Source organism: Lactuca virosa, chromosome 1, assembly GCF_052849685.1.
Source record: "Lactuca virosa cultivar CGN04683 chromosome 1, Lactuca_virosa_CGN04683_v6, whole genome shotgun sequence".
NCBI lineage: Eukaryota > Viridiplantae > Streptophyta > Magnoliopsida > Asterales > Asteraceae > Lactuca > Lactuca virosa.
In genome coordinates, this window is record NC_136426.1 from 54,735,566 (window position 1) to 54,755,822 (window position 20,257).

At 29.6% G+C, this 20,257-nt stretch overlaps 2 protein-coding genes and 1 pseudogene across 2 annotated transcripts; all 3 read left to right on the forward strand.

The window, feature by feature from the left end:
- The first annotated feature begins 3,037 nt into the window (after positions 1 to 3,037).
- On the forward strand, positions 3,038 to 5,608 carry LOC145114043 (uncharacterized). Its single transcript, XM_079050058.1, has 10 exons — positions 3,038 to 3,190; positions 3,286 to 3,556; positions 3,645 to 3,738; positions 3,832 to 3,938; positions 4,030 to 4,114; positions 4,189 to 4,324; positions 4,483 to 4,538; positions 4,745 to 4,847; positions 4,954 to 5,136; positions 5,381 to 5,608. The coding sequence occupies exons 1-10, from the start codon at positions 3,038 to 3,040 to the stop codon at positions 5,606 to 5,608; spliced, it is 1,416 nt and encodes a 471-aa protein (XP_078906184.1).
- Positions 5,609 to 14,200: 8,592 nt separating this feature from the next.
- LOC145114049 (uncharacterized) lies at positions 14,201 to 18,186 on the forward strand (annotated as a pseudogene).
- Positions 18,187 to 18,530: 344 nt separating this feature from the next.
- LOC145131046 (uncharacterized) lies at positions 18,531 to 19,943 on the forward strand. The gene has a single exon (XM_079065801.1). It carries the CDS (start codon positions 18,643 to 18,645, stop codon positions 19,552 to 19,554), a length of 912 nt encoding a protein of 303 aa, XP_078921927.1. The 5' UTR covers positions 18,531 to 18,642; the 3' UTR covers positions 19,555 to 19,943.
- The last annotated feature ends 314 nt before the right edge of the window (positions 19,944 to 20,257 follow it).

Below are 20,257 nucleotides of genomic sequence, written 5' to 3' on the forward strand. Positions count from 1 at the left end.
GTATGATAGGGTTGGAATTTATTTTTTCTATTTTTTTAAAATGTAAAAAAAATATAATTAAATTTAAAATAAAATAGTGAGGATAAGTCATTTTATGTTTGGTAAATGATGCAACATGCAAATTTAAACTAACGAGTGATGAAGTATGCACGTTTTAAACAAACAATGGACGGTCCGAGTTAATTTTTAAAAATAGAGACTAAATGTACATTTTTATTCCTGCACAAGAGACGATTCATGTAAATTACCAAAAAAATAATATCACATGAATTGACTTATTTCATACATTGACCATTTAAAAAACTATTACATTAATTAATTGTTCTTTTTAAGTCATTTTATATTGGGAAAATCTCCAAAAAAATCCAAATAATATGGGCCAGTTTATGCAAGTCCAAAATTTTATTTTGTTAAAAAAAAGTCCCGGTTACCGGATAAAAAATTTAAATCAACATTTTTTATCGGTAAACTGTTTTTTACCCGGTTACCTTCAGAAAAGTCCCAAATTTTTGCTAAGTTTATGAAAAAATCATAATTATTTTTATTTCAACTCTTTTACCCTTTCACTAAAAATCTAAAAATTTATTGTTAAAAAATATGAATAAGAATAAATGTCATTAATCTTCATAAAACTAAGGATTAAAGACTTGTATAACCAATTATTTGCCACAAAACAATGATGTTAGCATAATTTTGAACTCATCATGTTCGTATAATCCATTTCCCATAAAGTAATTAATCCATGGATTAATTATTTACAATTCATCCATGGATCAATTACTTTATGTTTATAAAGTAACTAATCTATGGAGGAATTGTTTATATATGCTTAGACTTAAGGATAAAATTCATATTTTTTTCTATAATCCATACAACGTCACCTAACCTACTATTATAAAGATTGATTTGTCATCAGTTAATGGTTTCTCATATGAACATAACAGTTGGTTTTCTGTTAACATATTTTTAGGTAGATTAATGTAAGGTGTTCAACACATAATTTGAATATCATATAATATCTGTAACATAAATTTGTATGGGAAATAGATTATATAAACGATAATGAGTTCAAAATAATGCTAACGTCATTATTTTGTGGCAAATATTTGGTTATAAAGGTATTTAATATTTAGTTTTATGGAGTTTAATGACGTTTATTTTTTTCAAAATTTTAACCAAAAAAATTGTAAATTTTTAGTGAAAGGGTAAGAGTTTAAATAAAAAAATTATAATTTTTTCATTAATAGGACCAAATAACGAGACTTTTAAAAAAAGAGTTATTTTGAATTTTTTATGTTGATTGAGAGTTTTTTGTTAACAAAATAAAATTTAAGACTTTTATATAAATTTACTTAAACTTTTATCAAATTTCTTTTTTATATCTCCATTCCTAATAATTGCCTCCCCTAAATACCACTTGTCCCCTCCTTAAACCCCAGCAATCCACGTGTCATTCTTTTGCCTCTATTCTCACTTCTTTTCCCGCCCATTTCCTACTTCACGAATGTATATCATATCCTAAAAATCAGCTCTTTGATTACGTTATTGTCCCTGCATTCAAACAAATTTTGAATTTTGAATTTCAAATCTCCTCATATCCTATATAATCAGCAATGATTTTGAATTAATTGATCTTTTACCAAATATATAGCCATCAAATTAGGAATTAAATCACGATTAGAATATTCTCTTCTCGTATTCATTGCATTTATAAATACCAAACCCCTAAATATTTTTATATGTTTTGACGACTTTCTGCTTCTTCATCTCTGCAAAGTGCAAAGTACCATCTTCTATCTTACATTTCAATCCATCAGGTTGGTGTAAATCAAAATAATCATACTTTCTTTTATTCTGTTTATTTCTGTCTTCTTCTCCTTTTGTTACAAATTTCATATAGCATCCTAGAAACAATTATGTCGATCTATGTGTGTTGCTCTCTGTGTGTTTCATTCGCATCATATTCATGCTTATACTTATTTTTTTTTCTTTTTTAATACAAACATATGATTGTTTTACCAATCATAGCAATGAACTTTAAAACTACTTTGCAATGAACTTTAAGATCTTATATTGCACTATACATTAAAGTCGAACATAAATTAATTGTGTATAATTTTTTACTCGCGGTGTAGTTTTTTTTCCTCAATCTGACTTTCACAAATGACTGTTTTGCTACACCATAATATTTAAATAATTATAATTCAGAACCATATTTGAATAAATTAAAGACTTATGATAGCAGAAAAAATACATGTCATAGAATACATATGTGCTTATCCAAATCTCCATCTCCATTCTTAATAATTGAAATAAAAGGGAGGTATCTGTTGAGGCAGTGAATATATTTTGATATTTTTTTTCTCTATTGACTATTTTGTTTATAACCTGCAAACTAATTGTAGGAAAATAAATATTTATGAAAGAAAGTGGGGCTGTCCCATACAAGTACGCAATAATGCTTTCTTCATTCAATTGAGTTTGAAAACAAAATTAATTTGACTGCAATTTTCATATTTATAGATTTTCAGAATTTCATTTCCGCAAACATTATTTACTATTCATATTGATTACATATGATATGGAACTCTTCAATCTGACATTCACCAATGACTTTTTTGCCCCTTTATTTGTAATTTAGCAATTTTGGAAAAACATCAAGATCCCATGAAAAGGAAGTATGAATATAAACAAAAGAAATAGTGTTACAGAATTTTGGCAATAATGCTTTCTTTTGTCTTATATAGTTTAAAAGTATAATTCTTTTAATAATTTGCAATTTGGACTTATTTATGCAAGTAAATAATGACATTTTGACTACTTTTCATATGCAAAGTCAGTTTCAATATCTTACAACAATTTGTAGTAGTCTAAATTTCTTATTGACACCGAAGTATGAAGTCACACACAAAATTTAGTTTTATTATTCTAATTCTTTCTTAGGAGAGCATAAAAATTACCTGTCATAGAATACATATGTGCTTATCTTGTCTTTTATTTAATTAATTTTTATTTTTTCTCATTTTTTTGCAGATAAATGGCAGCACCAAATATTACCTTCATATCTGATATGTATGTAACTAGGGATGACTTGACTTTCAAGCTTCGTGTCATAAACCTGTGGCATCAAATGTCTTTCTACAACAAAAATGAAATTTGGTCAATTGAAATGATCTTACTGGATGAACATGTATGTTACAAAAACTATTTTTATATTTTTCTTACACATATTTCCTTAAATTTAATTACTTTATAACTTTTTCTTATTGTATTAAATATTGTTAGGGGAACAAAATCCAAGCAATGGTATCCAAACGAAACTTATATCGCTTCAAAAATGTAGTAAAGGATGGGATGACATTTTACATCAAAGGTCCAAACTTTGCAGCATTGAAGACGGGTAGTTTTAAGTTAACTCCTCATGATCAGAAATTCACATTCGTCCAACAAACTGTTGTTACAGAGTGTAACAATTTTTCTAGATCTCTGTTTGGGTTTTCATTTGTTGATTATCAAGCCGTGTTATCATTGACCCATCCTCAAGATACATCTGTTGGTGAGTACATATCATTATATGTTTAAATATAATATTCTATTTTCCTAACAGAAAAATAACATAAATTTGCCTATTTTTTGTTTAATAGATGTTATGGGTTTGGTTGTTGCAATTGCTGAGATACAACAAGGTGATCCAGAGAAATCAAAACACAGGCTGAACATTCGCATCCAAGATGCAAAGTTGATTTTCTTATATGTTTACATCTTCTAATTTATAAATTTTAAATTATGTTATCTAAATATATCATTTTTTATAAATATATTGCTTTTCAGCGGTTTGCAACTTCATGTCAATTTGTGGGGTGAATATGCGTACAAGATGCTTGATTATATAAATAACAATCCAGACAATCGTCGCATCGTTGTTATTCTTCAGTTTGGTCAGATTAATGTTTGGTGAGGTATTCATATTATGTTATTAATATTTATGTTGCCCTCAATAAAATAATATTATATAAATTTTTGTTATAGATCGTCCAAGTGTAAACACCTACTTTACCTCTTCCAAGTTGTTCATTAACTCTGACATAGATGAAATTACCAATTTCAACAAAAGGTAACTTATGTTTTATTCTGTTTATTGTACAATAACATCCTTTGCGTAACTACTTTTTTTTGCATACATAACAGTTTGGATGGAGATGATCGTCCCGATTCATCTACAAATACATTTTCGATTATTCCATCCAATCAAAATTCTGCATATGATGATTTTATGGTAAAAAATAACCTGAAGGGTATCGCTGAGGTTTGGGAACCAGTCGAGGTATTTCATGTGTTATTGTTTGTTTCAATTTAATATGTTTCTTTAAATATTTTTACCATATTTTGTGTTTTTTGTTATGTTTGTATTATATAATTATAATATATTTCATTTACAGTTGTCTTATGTATGTTAATCTAAAATACATACCTTTTTTGTAGAAATGTAATTTCGTTATCGTGGGCACTATAAAGGGAATTTTACAAAACCAAAAATGGTATTATGAAGCATGTACCAACTGTTTTGGTAAAGCAAGTGAAAATGATGCTCATCAAACAAATACTTATGAATGTCATAATGAAAATTGCACATAAACTACCACTTTGGTTGTTCCAAGGTTGCTACTTTACACTTGAATCGTAATGAACTATCTAATATTCCATGTTTATCACAATATTAATATTATTATCAATTTTTTTATAGGTTTATGATTCCTATACGCGTGCAAGATAATATGGGAACTCTAACCTTAACCATGTTTGAGAGAGAAGGGAGGTATCTGTTGAAGCAGTCAGCTAAGGAGTTTGTTAAAAAATGATTGAGGTCTTATTTTAAATTTAATGATAATCATATAACTTCGTTATATGCTATCACTTTAAACAAAATGTTTTTTTTATTGTTTTTAATTGCAGCGTGGAGACGATCTTGGTTTATATTCGGGGGAAATTAATGCATTGAAAGGTTTGAAATTGGCCTTTAAAATTTCTGTTACAATATTCAACGTGTCCAACAAAAACAACCAATATGGTATTGCTAGAATAAGTGATGATGAGACTTTAATCGAACAACTTGAAAATAAGTTCACCGAGTCACAGGTATGTACTTACTTATTTTTTTTTTGTATTTTATTTAAACATTCATTTACTTTTTAGAACATTATTTAATTGTTTATTTTTTGTATTATACAGCCTTCTAATTCACAATCGTTTGATTGGTCGATTTGCAATCTCAAGATATCAAAAAATTTAAGGTTAAATACATTTTAAATTTCTTACATATTCTCTAAAACATAAATTCATTTTAGCAATAATAATGTTATACAATTATATATTTTTTTAGGATGCAGTTTCTGGCACGGACGATAACATAACTCCTTCCACTATCGAGAAAAACGACACAACAAGTCCAATGAATATTTTGAACACAACACCGGTCTTAAAGCGAAATTTGGAAGAAGTTTTCGATTTAGAGATAAATGATCACTTATCTACAACCAAAACTCTAAAAATATCTCCAGATGGTCCAGGAAAACAATTGTTGAAAGTAAAGCTGGAGAAAAATGACTGATTTATTCTTTTCTGGATTTTTCACGTTATGGTTTTTCATGCTTCAGACATTTGTTTCCTATGATTGTTTTTAAATGGTTGTTTGATGTTGACTTTTTATTGTCATGTTATAGCATCATACTTTTATAATTTTACGTTATGGTTATTCTTATTGTTACTTTTCTGTTCATTTATTCTTTATTAACTTTGTTATGATAATATTAATACAAAATTATCATAAATCTAACCTTAGGTCCAGTAACTCACACCATCAATCCACCAACGGATCCCAAGATCCACCATTTCATATGTTAAATTACCTGCAATAAAAACAATAAGATGCATATTGCTATCATATCACTAATTCTCTATTAACTTTGTTATGATAATATTAATACAAATTGATCATAAATCTAACCTTATGTCCAGTGCAGTAACTCACACCATAAATCCACCAACGGATCCCAAGATCCACCATTTCATATATTAAATTACCTGCAATAAAAACAATACGATGCATATTGCTATCATATCACCAATTGTAGGCCAAATTCAAAAAAGATGATCAATTCCCAAAAAAATAATGTTAACTATTATGATCTTCTTACATTTTAATTTTTAATACCTTAATATACACTTTTGTCGATCTAATATTTGTTTCAGCCCAATTCACGTCAAACACAGTAGAAGATAGTCTAATATTACCATCTGCTGTGTGAGAATTGCTTTTGTACATCATTGCATTGAATTTGTCATTACAGCCATGTAAACCTTGTCAGCATTGAAAGGTGCCTCCTGAATTCATAACATTAAAAAAATATAAACCACAGTTTTATTTTTATAAAAAAAACAAAAAATAAAACATTCCTAATAGTCTTACAGGTCCAATATTGCAATCAAATGCCAGCATGTACTTCCTTTCCTAAATGCCACGTGTCCCATCCTTAAACCCCCATCAATCCACGTGTCATTCTTCTACCTCTATTCTCACTTCTTTTCCCGCCCATTTCCTACTCCAGGAATGGATATCATCTCCTAAAAATCAGCTGTTTGGTTACCATATTCATCCAAATTCAAACAAATTTTCAATTTTCAATTTCATATCTCCTCATATCCCATATAATCAGCAATGCTTTTGAATTAATTGATCTTTTACCAAATATATAGCCATCAAATTAGGAATTAAATCACGATTAGAATATTCTCTTCTCCTATTCATTGCATTTATAAATACCGAACCCCTAAATATTTTTATATGTTTTGACGACTTTCTGCTTCTTCATCTATGCAAAGTGCAAAGTACCATCTTCTATCGTACATTTCAATCCATCAGGTCAGTGTAAAACAAAATAATCATACTTTCTGTTATTCTGTTTATTTTTATCTTCTTCTCCTTCTGTTACAAATTTGATATAGCATCCTAGAAACAAGTATGTCGATTTATATGTGTTGCTCTCTGTGTGTTTTATTCGCATCATATTCATGTTTATAATTTGTTTTTGTCTTTTTTAATACAAACATATGACTGTTTTACCAATCATAGCAATGAACTTTAAAACTACTTTGCAATGAACTTTAAGATCTTATATTGCACTATACATTAAAGTCGATATGACTTTCACAAATGATCGTTTTATGAGTTATGATAGCAGAAAAATTACCTGTCATAGAATACATATGTGCTTATCCAAATCTTCATCTCCATTCTTAATAATTGAGAGAGAAGGGAGGTATCTGTTGAAGCAGTGAATATATTTTGTTATTTTTTTTTTGTATTGACTATTTTGTTTATAACCTGCAAACTAATGGTAGGAAAATATATATTCACGAAAGAAAGTGGGGCTGTCCTATACAAGTAGGCAATAATGCTTTCATCATTCAATTAAGTTTGAAAACAAAATTAATTTTACTGCAATTTTCATCTTTATAGATTTTCAAATTTTCATTTCCGCAAACATTAATTACTATTGATTACATATGATATGAAACTCTTCAATTTGACTTTCACCAATGACTATTTTGCCCTTGTCTTTGTAATTTAGCAATTTTGGCAAAACATCAAGATCCCATGATAGACTTTTTTACTCGCGGTGCAGTTTTTTTTCCTCAATCTGACTTTCACAAATGACTGTTTTGCCCCTTTCTTTAATTGTGAACTTTAAGATCTTTTGTGTTATATAGTTTAAAAGTATACTTCTTTTAACAATTTGCAATTTGGACTTCTTTATGCAAGTAAATAATGACACTTTGACTACTTTTCATATGCAAAGTTAGTTTCAATATCTTACAACAATTTGTTATGAAGTTGTTATTCTAATTCTTTTTTCACATAAATGGCAGCAGAAAACATCACCTTTATAGCTGATGTGGATTTAACTAGGGATGACTTGGCTTTCAAACTTCGTGTCATAAACTTGTGGAATCAAATGTCTTTCTACAAGAAGGATGAAATTTACTCAATTGAAATGATCTTAATAGATGAACACGTAATTAGAAAATTTAAAAATATTTTTTCTTTGTAGATACAAAATATAATTTTCTTATAAATGCCAATTCATATCAAACTTCGTTTAGGTAAACAAGATCCAAGCAATTGTCCCAACAAAAAACATCTACAAATTCAAACATATTATAAAGGATGGTCATGCATTTTACATAAAATTTCCAATCTTTGAATCACAAAGGATAAGTTGTTTGAGGTTAAATCGGTTTCATCATAAACTTACTTTTGTCCATAACACTGTTATTACGGAGTGTGATGACTTTTCTAGACATACATTTGGTTTTGAGTTTGTTGATTATCAAACGATTATCTCATTGATACATCCTCAAAACATTGCTATCGGTTAGTTTATTTTAATTATTGTCAAAAAAAAATTGACTAACATATTATATATTTAAATTCACAAGAATGTTTCGTTCTTCTTTGTTATTTTTTTATAGATGTAATTGGATTGATGTTGCTTTTGGTGACATGTTGCGAGATAATTCTGATATGAAAAAACACAGACTCAACATCCAAATACAAGATGCAAAGTATGTTTTATACACACACACAAACATATATATATATATATATATATATATATATATATATATATATACATATTATAATTAATTCAATTAATTTGAATCATTTTTTTTCAGTGGTTTACAAATTCGTGTCACTTTGTGGGGTCATTATGCCTACGAAATGCAAGAATTTATTGATAACAATCCACACGGTCTTCGAATCATTGTCATTCTTCAATTTGCGATGCTTACAGTTTGGAGAGGTATTTATTTTTCTTATTATATTTTATTTTATAGTAATTTAAATAACATTGTTGATTAAAGTTTCGAGAGGTAATTGATTTTCATATTATATTTTAATTTATAACAATTTAAATAACACATATACAATTTTGTTTAGATCAACCCACAGTTAACACATATTTTCCCGTGACAAAGCTTTTCATTAACACCGACATTGATGAGATCAATGTTTTCAAACAAAGGTAATTTATGTTTTATCATTTTTTTCTATAATTACCCTTTATATGACTAATAAATTTTTTTTTATAAAAACAGTTTTGATGGAGATGATCCCCCTGACACCTCTTCGAATACAAATAAATTCATTCCATTTAATCAAGTTTGTAAGCATGATGATTTAATACACAAATTTCAGTTCAATACTAATGCAGATGTGTTGGATCAAAGTAAAGAAATTGTCAAGGTTACATTGTGAAACTGTTGCTGAGTTTTAATTTTAATAGGAAGTTTGAAAAACTTTCTTTGTTTACATTCGTGGTTTAGAAGGTTGAAACATTTGTTCAACATCATTATTTGTTTGAGTGGTTTCTTAAATAAATTATGGATTATACATTTTTTTTTGCATATCTATCTTATAAAAAAAATTCTTAATGTTTCACCTGTATCTTTCTGCTATTATGTAAAATCATTACATGGTTACAAAGTGACAAAGCACTTAGGTGTGGTTTGCACTAAGTAAAATTTGTTAAATCATTTATTGTTTAATATTGTTAAGAGATGAAAATTGTATTAGTCTGTGCCGTGAATTAGTTTTATAATAGATAATACTGTTAAGAGACTACACTTTGATTTGATCATTTTCCAAAAAAAAGTTGTTAATATAATTTAATTAATGTATTATTTTCCTAATAAATTTATGTATTTTATTAGGTGATGGAAATATTTATTGTTTTTTCTTATTGCAAGTAGTTATACTTTTACATGGCATGCATGTTAGTTGCTTCTACAATTATGGTTATTACACATTATTAAATGTACATTGCTATTTCTGGTAAATGAAAAAAATATGTTCAATCTTGAAGTTGCACGAGTACTTTGTGCTTGGCTTTATCGATGTATTTTTAAATAGTTATTAGACAATTAAATAGTTATTACGCATTTTTAAGTACACATACGACGAACAAAAAACAAACAATGAAAACAAATGGCAACATTAATAGAAAAGGGCATAATTGTAATTTTTCTATGTCAAAGAAATTATAATTGTTTTATCTTTTGCTTATTATAGGAATTTGACATTTTTGCCCTTTGCCTAAATAACTGCCATACATAAAACTTATTTGGTATAAGATTATATAAATATGAGAAGCAATGTACTTTTACAATGCTATAATTTTTAAAACATTAAATATGCTATGTAGAATGCTAACAATGGTCTAAACTTAAAATTACAACACCATGAAGATATTTACAATAAAAGACAAACCACAAAAAAACGTAAGTATATGCAAAAGGATAATGCTTTATTAGGAATTACCCAATATTTGTATAAGATAATATAAAAGGGCATAATTATCATTTTATATTAAAAAAATAAATATGGCAGTTTTATTGTTTGTTCTTGGTACAAGATATTGCCATGTGCTATAAGTTATAGATCAATCAATGTTTGTTCATATACTTTAAGTTAATTTGATCAATAAAAAAATAAAAAGCCTGAAACAAGATTTCGTATTTACAGACTAGGGGGACATGTGTTATAAGAATTTCCTGATTCTCATTACTAACAAATGTAGCATTCCATAATTTTTAAACACTTCAATAGAAGCATGTGGCTTTTGTAGGTTAAGAACATTTTGCGATTCTGAATATCGTTCCAGCCAACTCTGCAAATAATATGATATTCTAAAGCATTAGTCTTTTTTTATAATATCAAATAAAAACAAATATGGCTCTCTCAAAATATACAAAATAATCTTCAATAATTATGAAATCCTGAAAATTTATCAAAAGTCCAAACTACCCTCCAATAATGAAGAAAATGATGTTGACTGCCAATCTATTCCAATGTTTTTTCATAACAGCAACCTGGGCAACTTCTAAGTGAAGTTGCCCTGTGACTTATGTAGTAAAAAGTACATGTAAAGATGTTGACTGTTGGTCAAATCCTTCAATTGGAAGAAAAAATGGTTTTCAGTATTTTGAAGATTCTGAAAAAGGTTGTTGAACCTGTGTACACAACCATGTCTTTAATTGTTTCTCTTCTACTACCGACAAAAAAAAACATTGGAATAGATAAGGTTGTTCACTTATGGTTAAACAGTGAATTCATAATTCATTCCATTCATGAATTTACTCAGATTTATCAAACTTTCTACCTTTCGTAATTTGCATACACACATGTATACCATATAACATCACACTCTTCTCCTAATCCCCTTTAAAAATGGTAATACAATACCGGGACGTTTGAAATACGAAATGAAATTACACTAGCGGGAAGTAATATTTTTTAGAGAGATATTCGGGATTTACTTTTTCACATACATAAACAACTGTTATGACCTCAAAATTTAATAACGACAAAGTATTCCACCCGATTTCAACCAATTTGCATCTTCATCTAAAAAAAGGCCCTAATTTGTTACCTGTTGAAATCGCATGTAATGAAGCCTTTCGTCGGTTCACTATTAGCTAAAAGTTCCCGTTTTCACCCTGTAATCGCACGAAATCCATCCTCCTTCGACCACTGTTCTTCCGATTCTGCACAAGGTCTCCATCGTATCATCTTGTATGTTCCTTTTCTCTTTTCCGATGCACCGATTTTGTTAGATGCCAAGACAAAGTTTCTATTTACTCCCTATAATATAAAAAAATACTATCTGATTATAACCCTTTTATTTGTTGTTTTTATAAATTATTATTATTATTATTATTATTATTATTATTGAAATTAACAAATTGATCTGGAATGGGCTTTTCTAACTAGATTTAATATTCGATAAACTCATACAAAATTCCAATCCGTTAATATAATCATCACATAAATATTGTTTAACCCGTTCGGGACACAATTTTATTGTTATTTCATTATTTATCAATTCATGTATTCAACTTTATACATGATTACATGACCTACCATCTGTAACAGTTAGTTTTAAATTATTAATCTTATTTTTAACTATATTCCATTTTTTTCATTACATACCAAACAAGGACATGAATGCAACAGACGCTAGAGAGAGAAGAAAAAACAGGAAGTTATATTTGGATAACAAAAAATCCAAAAAACAATTCACCACATCATCGTCTCATCGTACACCTACTACACATGTTATTCATTGTACCCAATACGGTAATTTTCTTAATTTATTTTGCATTGATTATATGTTTTATTTATGTATTTTAAATATGTTATTGACTATTATTTAAAAAATAAAATTAAATTAAAATAAAATATATTTATCATTTATATCAGACAATATGACTTTAAATTGTTTTCTACTATTCTACAGGTTCAAATAATACTACAGAACCTCCAAACACCAAAGAGAGGAGAAAATTTAGAAAAATATATTTGGATAATAAAAAATCCAAAATATTACCTGCCACATCTTTCTATCAAGATTCATCTGTTACACATGTTTCTTACAATTCGAATAATGGTATTTATATTTGTTTTTTTTTAATTTAATTTTTAATATTAAAAGTATATAAAATTTGCCACCCTCTTTAATTTATTATTTTTTAATAATTAATATTATTTCTATTATTACTAACTATTTTTTCTCATTATATAACAGATGTCTACAGTCATGGTCGTAGTTTATCTAGAGATAACTATACAGATGTTACCTTAGACAAGGAAAATATAAACTCTGTCAAATCATCTGTATATCAACATACAATTATTAATCCAACTTCATCAAATAGAAACGTTACAACACCCTTTTCAACAATTTCAAATTGTATGTTTTCATATACACAAATTTAAAAATATATGCTTCACATTTATATAATTCATAACAATTTATAACATTCTAATTTTAATTTTAATTTTTTCAGGAAATTATATTTTTAACAAAAACGTTCAAACACCACTATCTACTAACAAAGATAAGTATGTGTTTGGTACTGCCACGGTATCCACGAATCGTTCGACGATAATTCAAAATTTTCCTTCAACAAATATAAATGTTAGAACTCCACTTTCTAACATTTCAAATGGTATGTATTTCTAAATACACCAATTTAAAAATATATGCTTCACTTTTATATAAATAATACCAATTGCTAACGTTTTTTCTTTGAGGCAGTTATATATTCAATAATAACATTCAAACACCACTATCTATTAACAAAGATAATTCTGTGTTTGGTAATGTCACGACATCATGCAATCGTTCCACAATAATCCAAAATTCTTCGTCAGTCAAGTTACCAAGAGGAAAACATCAATTAAAAAGGAAGACTCCATCTATATCCGCTATACCTATGTTTGATCTCACATTAGATGAAGAAAATATTGATGACCCTATTATTCAAGATATTTTATGCGGTATATCCAAAGGTGATCATAATTCTAAAAGTTTTAATATTATTAAATTTTATTTTATAGTTTTGTTTTTTATTATTTTTTATATTTTTTGCATTCAACAGATTACTTGGATCATGGAGACCAGATTGTTATATGTCAGATTTGTCATGCAAAATTATGGAAAGCTGAATCGATTAGAGGGCAGAAAAAAGGCAATACATCTTATTCCCTATGTTGCGGTTACGGAAAAGTTGAGCTACCATCCTTAAAAGAGGCATCGCCATCATACCGAAATCTGTATAGATCGGTAGATTCGAAAAGCAAACAATTCATGAAGAATATTCGACGTTACAATTCGATGTTTTCATTTACATCGATGGGAGGCAAAGTTGATTTATCCATCAACAGAGGCAACGCACCATACATATTCAGACTTGGTGGTCAAAATTATCATAGTATGGAAAGTCTTTTACCTACACCTGGTTCAAGTCCGAAATTCTGTCATTTATATATATATATATATATATATATATATATATATATATATATATATATATATATATATATATATATATATATATATATGATACGGAGAACAAGATTTCAAATAGATCAACAAGTATTGAGTATATTTTTACAATTAACTCTAATAGATCAATTCAATTCATTGATTTTTTTTACTAACATTAAATAATTGTTTATAATGTTTTCAGTGGATGAACGACCACTTCTACATCAACTTCAAGATCATATGATCTCCAGATTATAGAATTTCTGAAGGATATGTTAGATTCAAAAAATGCATTGGTCAAGTCTTATAGGATGGTAAGAGACACTCTTCATGAAAATCCTTCTGCTAATTTGAAGTTAAGATTAATTGGAAAAAGGGAACAAGATGGAAGGACGTATAACTTACCAAGTTCTTCTGAGGTTGCTGCTTTAGTTGTCGGTGACATTTGTGATTCAATTGAAAAAAGAGATATTGTTGTTCAAACTTCATCAGGATTATTACAATGTATCAGTGAATTGCATCCTTCTTACCTTCCTCTTCAGTATCCATTACTATTTCCATATGGCGATGATGGTTACAGAGTTGACATTCTTCACAGAGGTATTTCATCTTCAAGTAATAGCAAGCACCCGACCTGTACAATGAGAGAATTTTTCGCTTACAGAATTCAAGACAGGGATCAATCGTTCTCACTAATTCTTAATGCAAAAAGGTTGTTCCAACAATTTTTGGTTGATGGTTATACCATGATTGAAAGTGAGAGACTATTTTTCATACGTAACCAACAAAAAATTCTCAGATGTGAATCTTATGAGAATTTGCGTAATCAAAAAGCACTTGGGAGTACAGATATTTCTAACGTCGGGCAACGTGTGATCTTACCTTCTTCATTTACCGGTGGTGCACGCTATATGATGCAAAACTATTTGAATGCCATGTCGCTCTGTAAATGGTTTGGATATCCTGATTTTTTCATAACCTTTACATGTAATCCAAAATGGCCAGAAGTTCAAAGGTTTCTTAAGGACACTTCACTTCATCCAGAAGATAGACCGGATATATTATGTAGGTTGTTTAAGATCAAGTTGGATGCATTTATTAAAGATTTAAGGGAAAATGAAGTTTTCGGCAAGGTTCAAGCAGGTATTTAAATTTATAGTTTAATGTATAAGTTTAAATATAATAATTTTTATTTTTCCTAAACATATTTATATTTATAGTTAAACTTATAATTTTAAACAAATTTTATTTGCTAACTTGTAGTTTATTTGTATATTTTGCATGCAGTGGTTTATACAATTGAATTTCAAAAAAGAGGTTTGCCTCATAGTCATATATGTCTATTTATGCATGCTGACTGCAAGCTTCCTACAGTTGAATATATCGATCCCATTATTTCTGCTGAGATTCCAAATATCGATGATGATCCAGAATTGTATTCACTTGTCAAGGAGTTCATGATTCACGGTCCATGTGGAGCTGAAAATTTGAATTGCCCATGCATGGTTGACAGAAAGTGTTCTAAAAACTTTCGAAAGCAATTTTGTAATCATACTTCAGTTGATTCAAATGGTTTTCCCTTATATAGGAGAAGAGATGATGGGAATTTTGTTGAAAAATCTGGTGTTCAGTTAGATAACAGAAATGTTGTTCCATACAACAAATATCTGTTGAAAAGATATCAGGCACACATTAATGTTGAATGGTGCAATCAAGGATCTTCCATAAAATATTTGTTTAAATATATAAACAAGGGTCCTGATAGAGCTACCTTTTCTATGGAGCCGACCAATAATGATTCTGATAACAACGATACAGTGGATGAAATTAAAGAATACTATGATTGTAGATATATTTCTGCATTGAAAGCATCATGGCAGATTTTTAAATACGATGTTCATTATAGGCATCCTACTGTGATTAGACTACCTTTTCATCTTCCTGATCAACAACAAGTTGTATATGAGGCAGACGATGACATTGAAGATGTTCTTGATCGCCTTCAATTGCTTCTTCAATGTTCAAATCTTGGATGAAGTGTAATGCAATCAATAAAGAAGCACGGAAACTTACATATGTTGAATTTCTTACAAAATTTGTTTGGAAATGTAAAGATCTGATTTGGAAGCCAAGGGAACTTGGATATGCGATTGGTAGAATTCACTCGGTTTCTCCTAAACTTAGAGAAGCATATTTATTAAGAATTCTTTTAAATAAAGTGAAAGGTCCTAAATCATTCGAAGAAATTCGCACAGTCAATGGTGAACTATGTTCTTCTTTTAAAGATGTGTGTTATAATCTTGGCATTTTAGATGATAACAAAGAATTTATCGATGCAATTAAGGAAGCAAGTCTTTCTGGATCTGGTTTTTATCTGCGGTTCTTATTTGCTACGATGCTATTGTCCAACAGTTTGTGTAAACCAGAGATTGTTTGGCAAAACACCTGGGAATACCTGTCAGATGGAATTCTTTACAATCAACAACAGAGATTAAAGTCTCCAGTTAATCTAAAATTTTCTCATTATTATTAAAACACTATCATATGAAATTTTAGTATAAATCCAATTATATTTTACTTTTTAATCAATTTGTTTTTTTCTATGTTCTAACTAATATATTATTTTACGTATAGGTTTATCACTAAACGAAGATCAACTTAAAAACTTTACTTTGTCTGAGATAGAACAAATTTTACTCCGTAACAATTCCAGCCTTAAAAATTATGGAAAGATGCCTTACCCAGATGCTGATTCTGTTTCATCTTCAAACAATCGTCTTATTACCGAGGAGCTAGATTATGACATACCAAATTTAAAGAACGAGTTCGATCAGCTGTTTGTTGCATTAACAAATGAGCAACGAGACATTTTTGTTGATATCATGGATGCAGTTAAACATAATAAGGGAGGTGTATTCTTTGTTTATGGTTATGGTGGAACAGGTAAGACATTTCTTTGGAAGAAAATTTCTGCAGCAATTAGAGCTCAAGGTCAGATTGTTTTAAATATTGCTTCAAGTGAGATAGCTTCATTATTATTGACTGGAGGTAGGACATCACACTCTCGGTTTATAATTCCCATAAATCTTAATGAGGATTCTTTTTGTTCAATAAATCCAAAAAGTGATCTTGCCAGTTTAGTAAGAAAAACCTCATTGATCATTTGGGATGAAGCACCCATGGTACACAAACATGCATTCGAAGCTTTAGATCAAACTCTGAAGGATATATTAAAATGTGTCAATCCTGCGAATTCGAATATTCCATTTAGAGGGAATGTGATTGTTTTTGGAGGTGATTTCAGACAAATTCTACATGTTGTTCCAGGTGGCAGTAGACAAAACATTATTAATGCTTATTTAAGTTCTTATTTATGGCAACAATGCAAAGTTCATAAATTAACAAAAAACATGAGGTTAACTGTTGGAAGCGATCCATCTGCTATTGAACAAATAAGGGATTTTGCAGCTTGGCTTTTGGACAGAGGAGAAGGTAATCTTGGTGGTCCGAATGACGGTGAAGCAATTGTTGATATTCCACGGGATATTGTTATTACTAATCCACATGATCCTATATGTTCATTAATCAGTTTTGTATATCCTTCTATACTGGAAAACTTCAACATTGTTGATTATTTTCAAGAAAGAGCAATACTAGCTCCCAAGAATGAAGTTGTCCAATAAATAAACAATCGTTTGCTGTCATTGTTTCCAGGAGAAAAAAAAAGGAATACTTAAGTTCAGATAGTCTATGCCGATCCGAGTTTGTTCATGATGAGTTTGATGCAAATTTATACTCACCTGATGTTTTAAATGGTCTTAAAGTCTCATGTCTTCCAAACCATAAACTCATTTTAAAAGTCGGTGTTCCAGTTATGTTATTGAGAAACATTGATCAGAAAAATGGCTTATGTAATGGGACTAGACTACAGGTTAAATCTCTGGGCAAACGTGTTATTGAGGCAGTTATCTTATCTGGAAGTAATGTTGGAAACCGGACTTTTATTCCAAGAATGTTTTTAACTCCTTCTGAAGACAAGATCCCGTTCAAATTCCAAAGAAGACAATTTCCATTAGCTGTGTGTTTTGCAATGACAATTAATAAGAGCAAGGGACAATCTCTATCGAAGGTTGGTTTGTTCCTCAAAGAGTCTGTTTTCACACATGGTCAATTGTATGTTGCTTTATCCAGAGTTCAAAGTAGAGAATGATTAAAATTGTTGATTTTAGATAAAGATGGTAGACTAACAAATAAAACTTCTAATGTTGTGTATAAAGAAGTATTTAGAAATTTGTAAAAAAATTTGTACAATTTTATTATTAATATAAATTTCGTTATTTGTTTTTTGTTAAATTTATATTTCATTTCATAAAATTATAATTTTTTTGCATATCTACAAATACAAAAGGCCAATTGCATATTCATACCACTACCGGTTCGTATTTTTAACCATTAGTTATGTCGTTATCTTATTATTGCAAAACATGTAAACTTTAATCATTACAGTAATTATTATCAATTATTAATATTAATTTTAAATAAATAAGTACAATTTAATTAAAAAAATTAATTTCTAATCGTGATGCTCGCTAGTTATTACCTAGTTTATCTATGTATGAAAGGAGTGAGATGGACAGCATAACATGTGATGCCACGCTTTCATCGGCATACAAACGTGTCATCGACATAAATTACCTTCTTTCTCTCTCTCAAAACACCAAATTTTACATTTTCTTCTCTATTTCGGGTGAAAATGGCTGAAGTGCAACCACCGGTGGAGGGTCAGGTTAATGGCGGTAGTGGTGGCGTCGTAGGTGGTGGCGGCGGCGGCACTCTTGTGGGTGCCCCGGCAGAAACCGTCCCCGGTCCAACTAAACGACAGCGCAGGCCCAGCGTCAGATTAGGTGAAATAGGAGATCAACACACCTACGATAACCATAGAAGAACCAAGCAGCAACAATGGAGGTATTCTTCAAAAGAAGCAAAAACTTCAAAAACCAGACAGCTTATGAACCTATCTGGCGGAGCCGCTATGGAATATCAAGAAACCCTAGATATCGGAGTCGAAGATAAAGATGGCGGAAACAAGAGTAATCACAATCTAGGTAATAGTAATAACAATAATCCTCTGGATTGTGTTGCGATTGGTAGTTGGAAAGTTAGGGATTCTGCGAAATCGAAAAGGGGGTTTTCGATGACGACAAAACGCGTCAGATCGAATTGGGTTTCGAAGACAAACGATGGAGATGAGAAATTCGAAGAGGAAGATGATTTCGATGATGTTGATCGATATACAGATTATGAACGTGAAGGTTCCGGTAGTCAATTGAAGGAGCCAAGTTTGAATCTATCAATGGATAACGAAAGAGACTTGCATTATGGTAACAGATCTAGAGATGGAACCAGGGTTAGGGTTTCAGATGGTCCTTCTGATACCGATGCAAGAAATTGGAACAATAACAACCCAGAAAGGAATGGCGTTAGGGTTTGGTTGAATCAATTAGGGTTAGGTCGTTACGCCCCAATTTTTGAGGTACATGAGGTTGATGATGAGGTTTTACCTCTATTGACATTAGAAGATCTTAAAGATATGGGGATAAATGCAGTTGGCTCCCGAAGAAAAATGTTCTGTTCAATTCAGAAGCTTGGTAAAGGGTTTTCTTGATGGTCGTTAATGGTGGAAATCTTGATTTTGAAGAAGAGAAGTCACTTGTGAACAACACACAACCATCAAGTTTGTAGCTTGGGAAATCTGGCCCGGAATAGGTGGTGATAGGAGTACCTTGAGGTCGGAATTCCCAATTCCAATTCCAGTCGGAAAAAGACAGAATGTCTGAACTTGGTTTGGCCCTTTTTTGTGTACTTCAATTGTAGTGATAAAATCCTTTCCTTTTTTGCTTTCTTTATGGTAATATTTGACTTCAACTTATATGCAGTATTATGGTATATAGATATAAGTAGTTGAAAGTAGCTATTACTTGTTTTATGTTGATGTTATCTATAAAGAGAAAGCAATAGTTAGAAATATGCATTGCGGCATTATGGTCATTTTTACATGTATATAGCGTGTTCACAATCTTTCTCCGCTAAAATATCCTTATAAATCTGCGATCTAATTGATGAATATGGGACCATATGATTCCGTTTCCACTTTTGGGCATTACTGCTCTCACATTGGTTTTTGTTGTGGGACCAGTTAATGATGTGGCAGTTACCCTTTAAAAATAGTATTTTTGTATCATGAATTTTTTTGATATGATGAAGTTGTATTATTGATTTTAAATATGAGTGTTTCATGGTCAAATAAATGTGATATTTGCAGGTGTTTATCTTGAAATAACTTGGATAGTTTATTTATACTTGTGAAT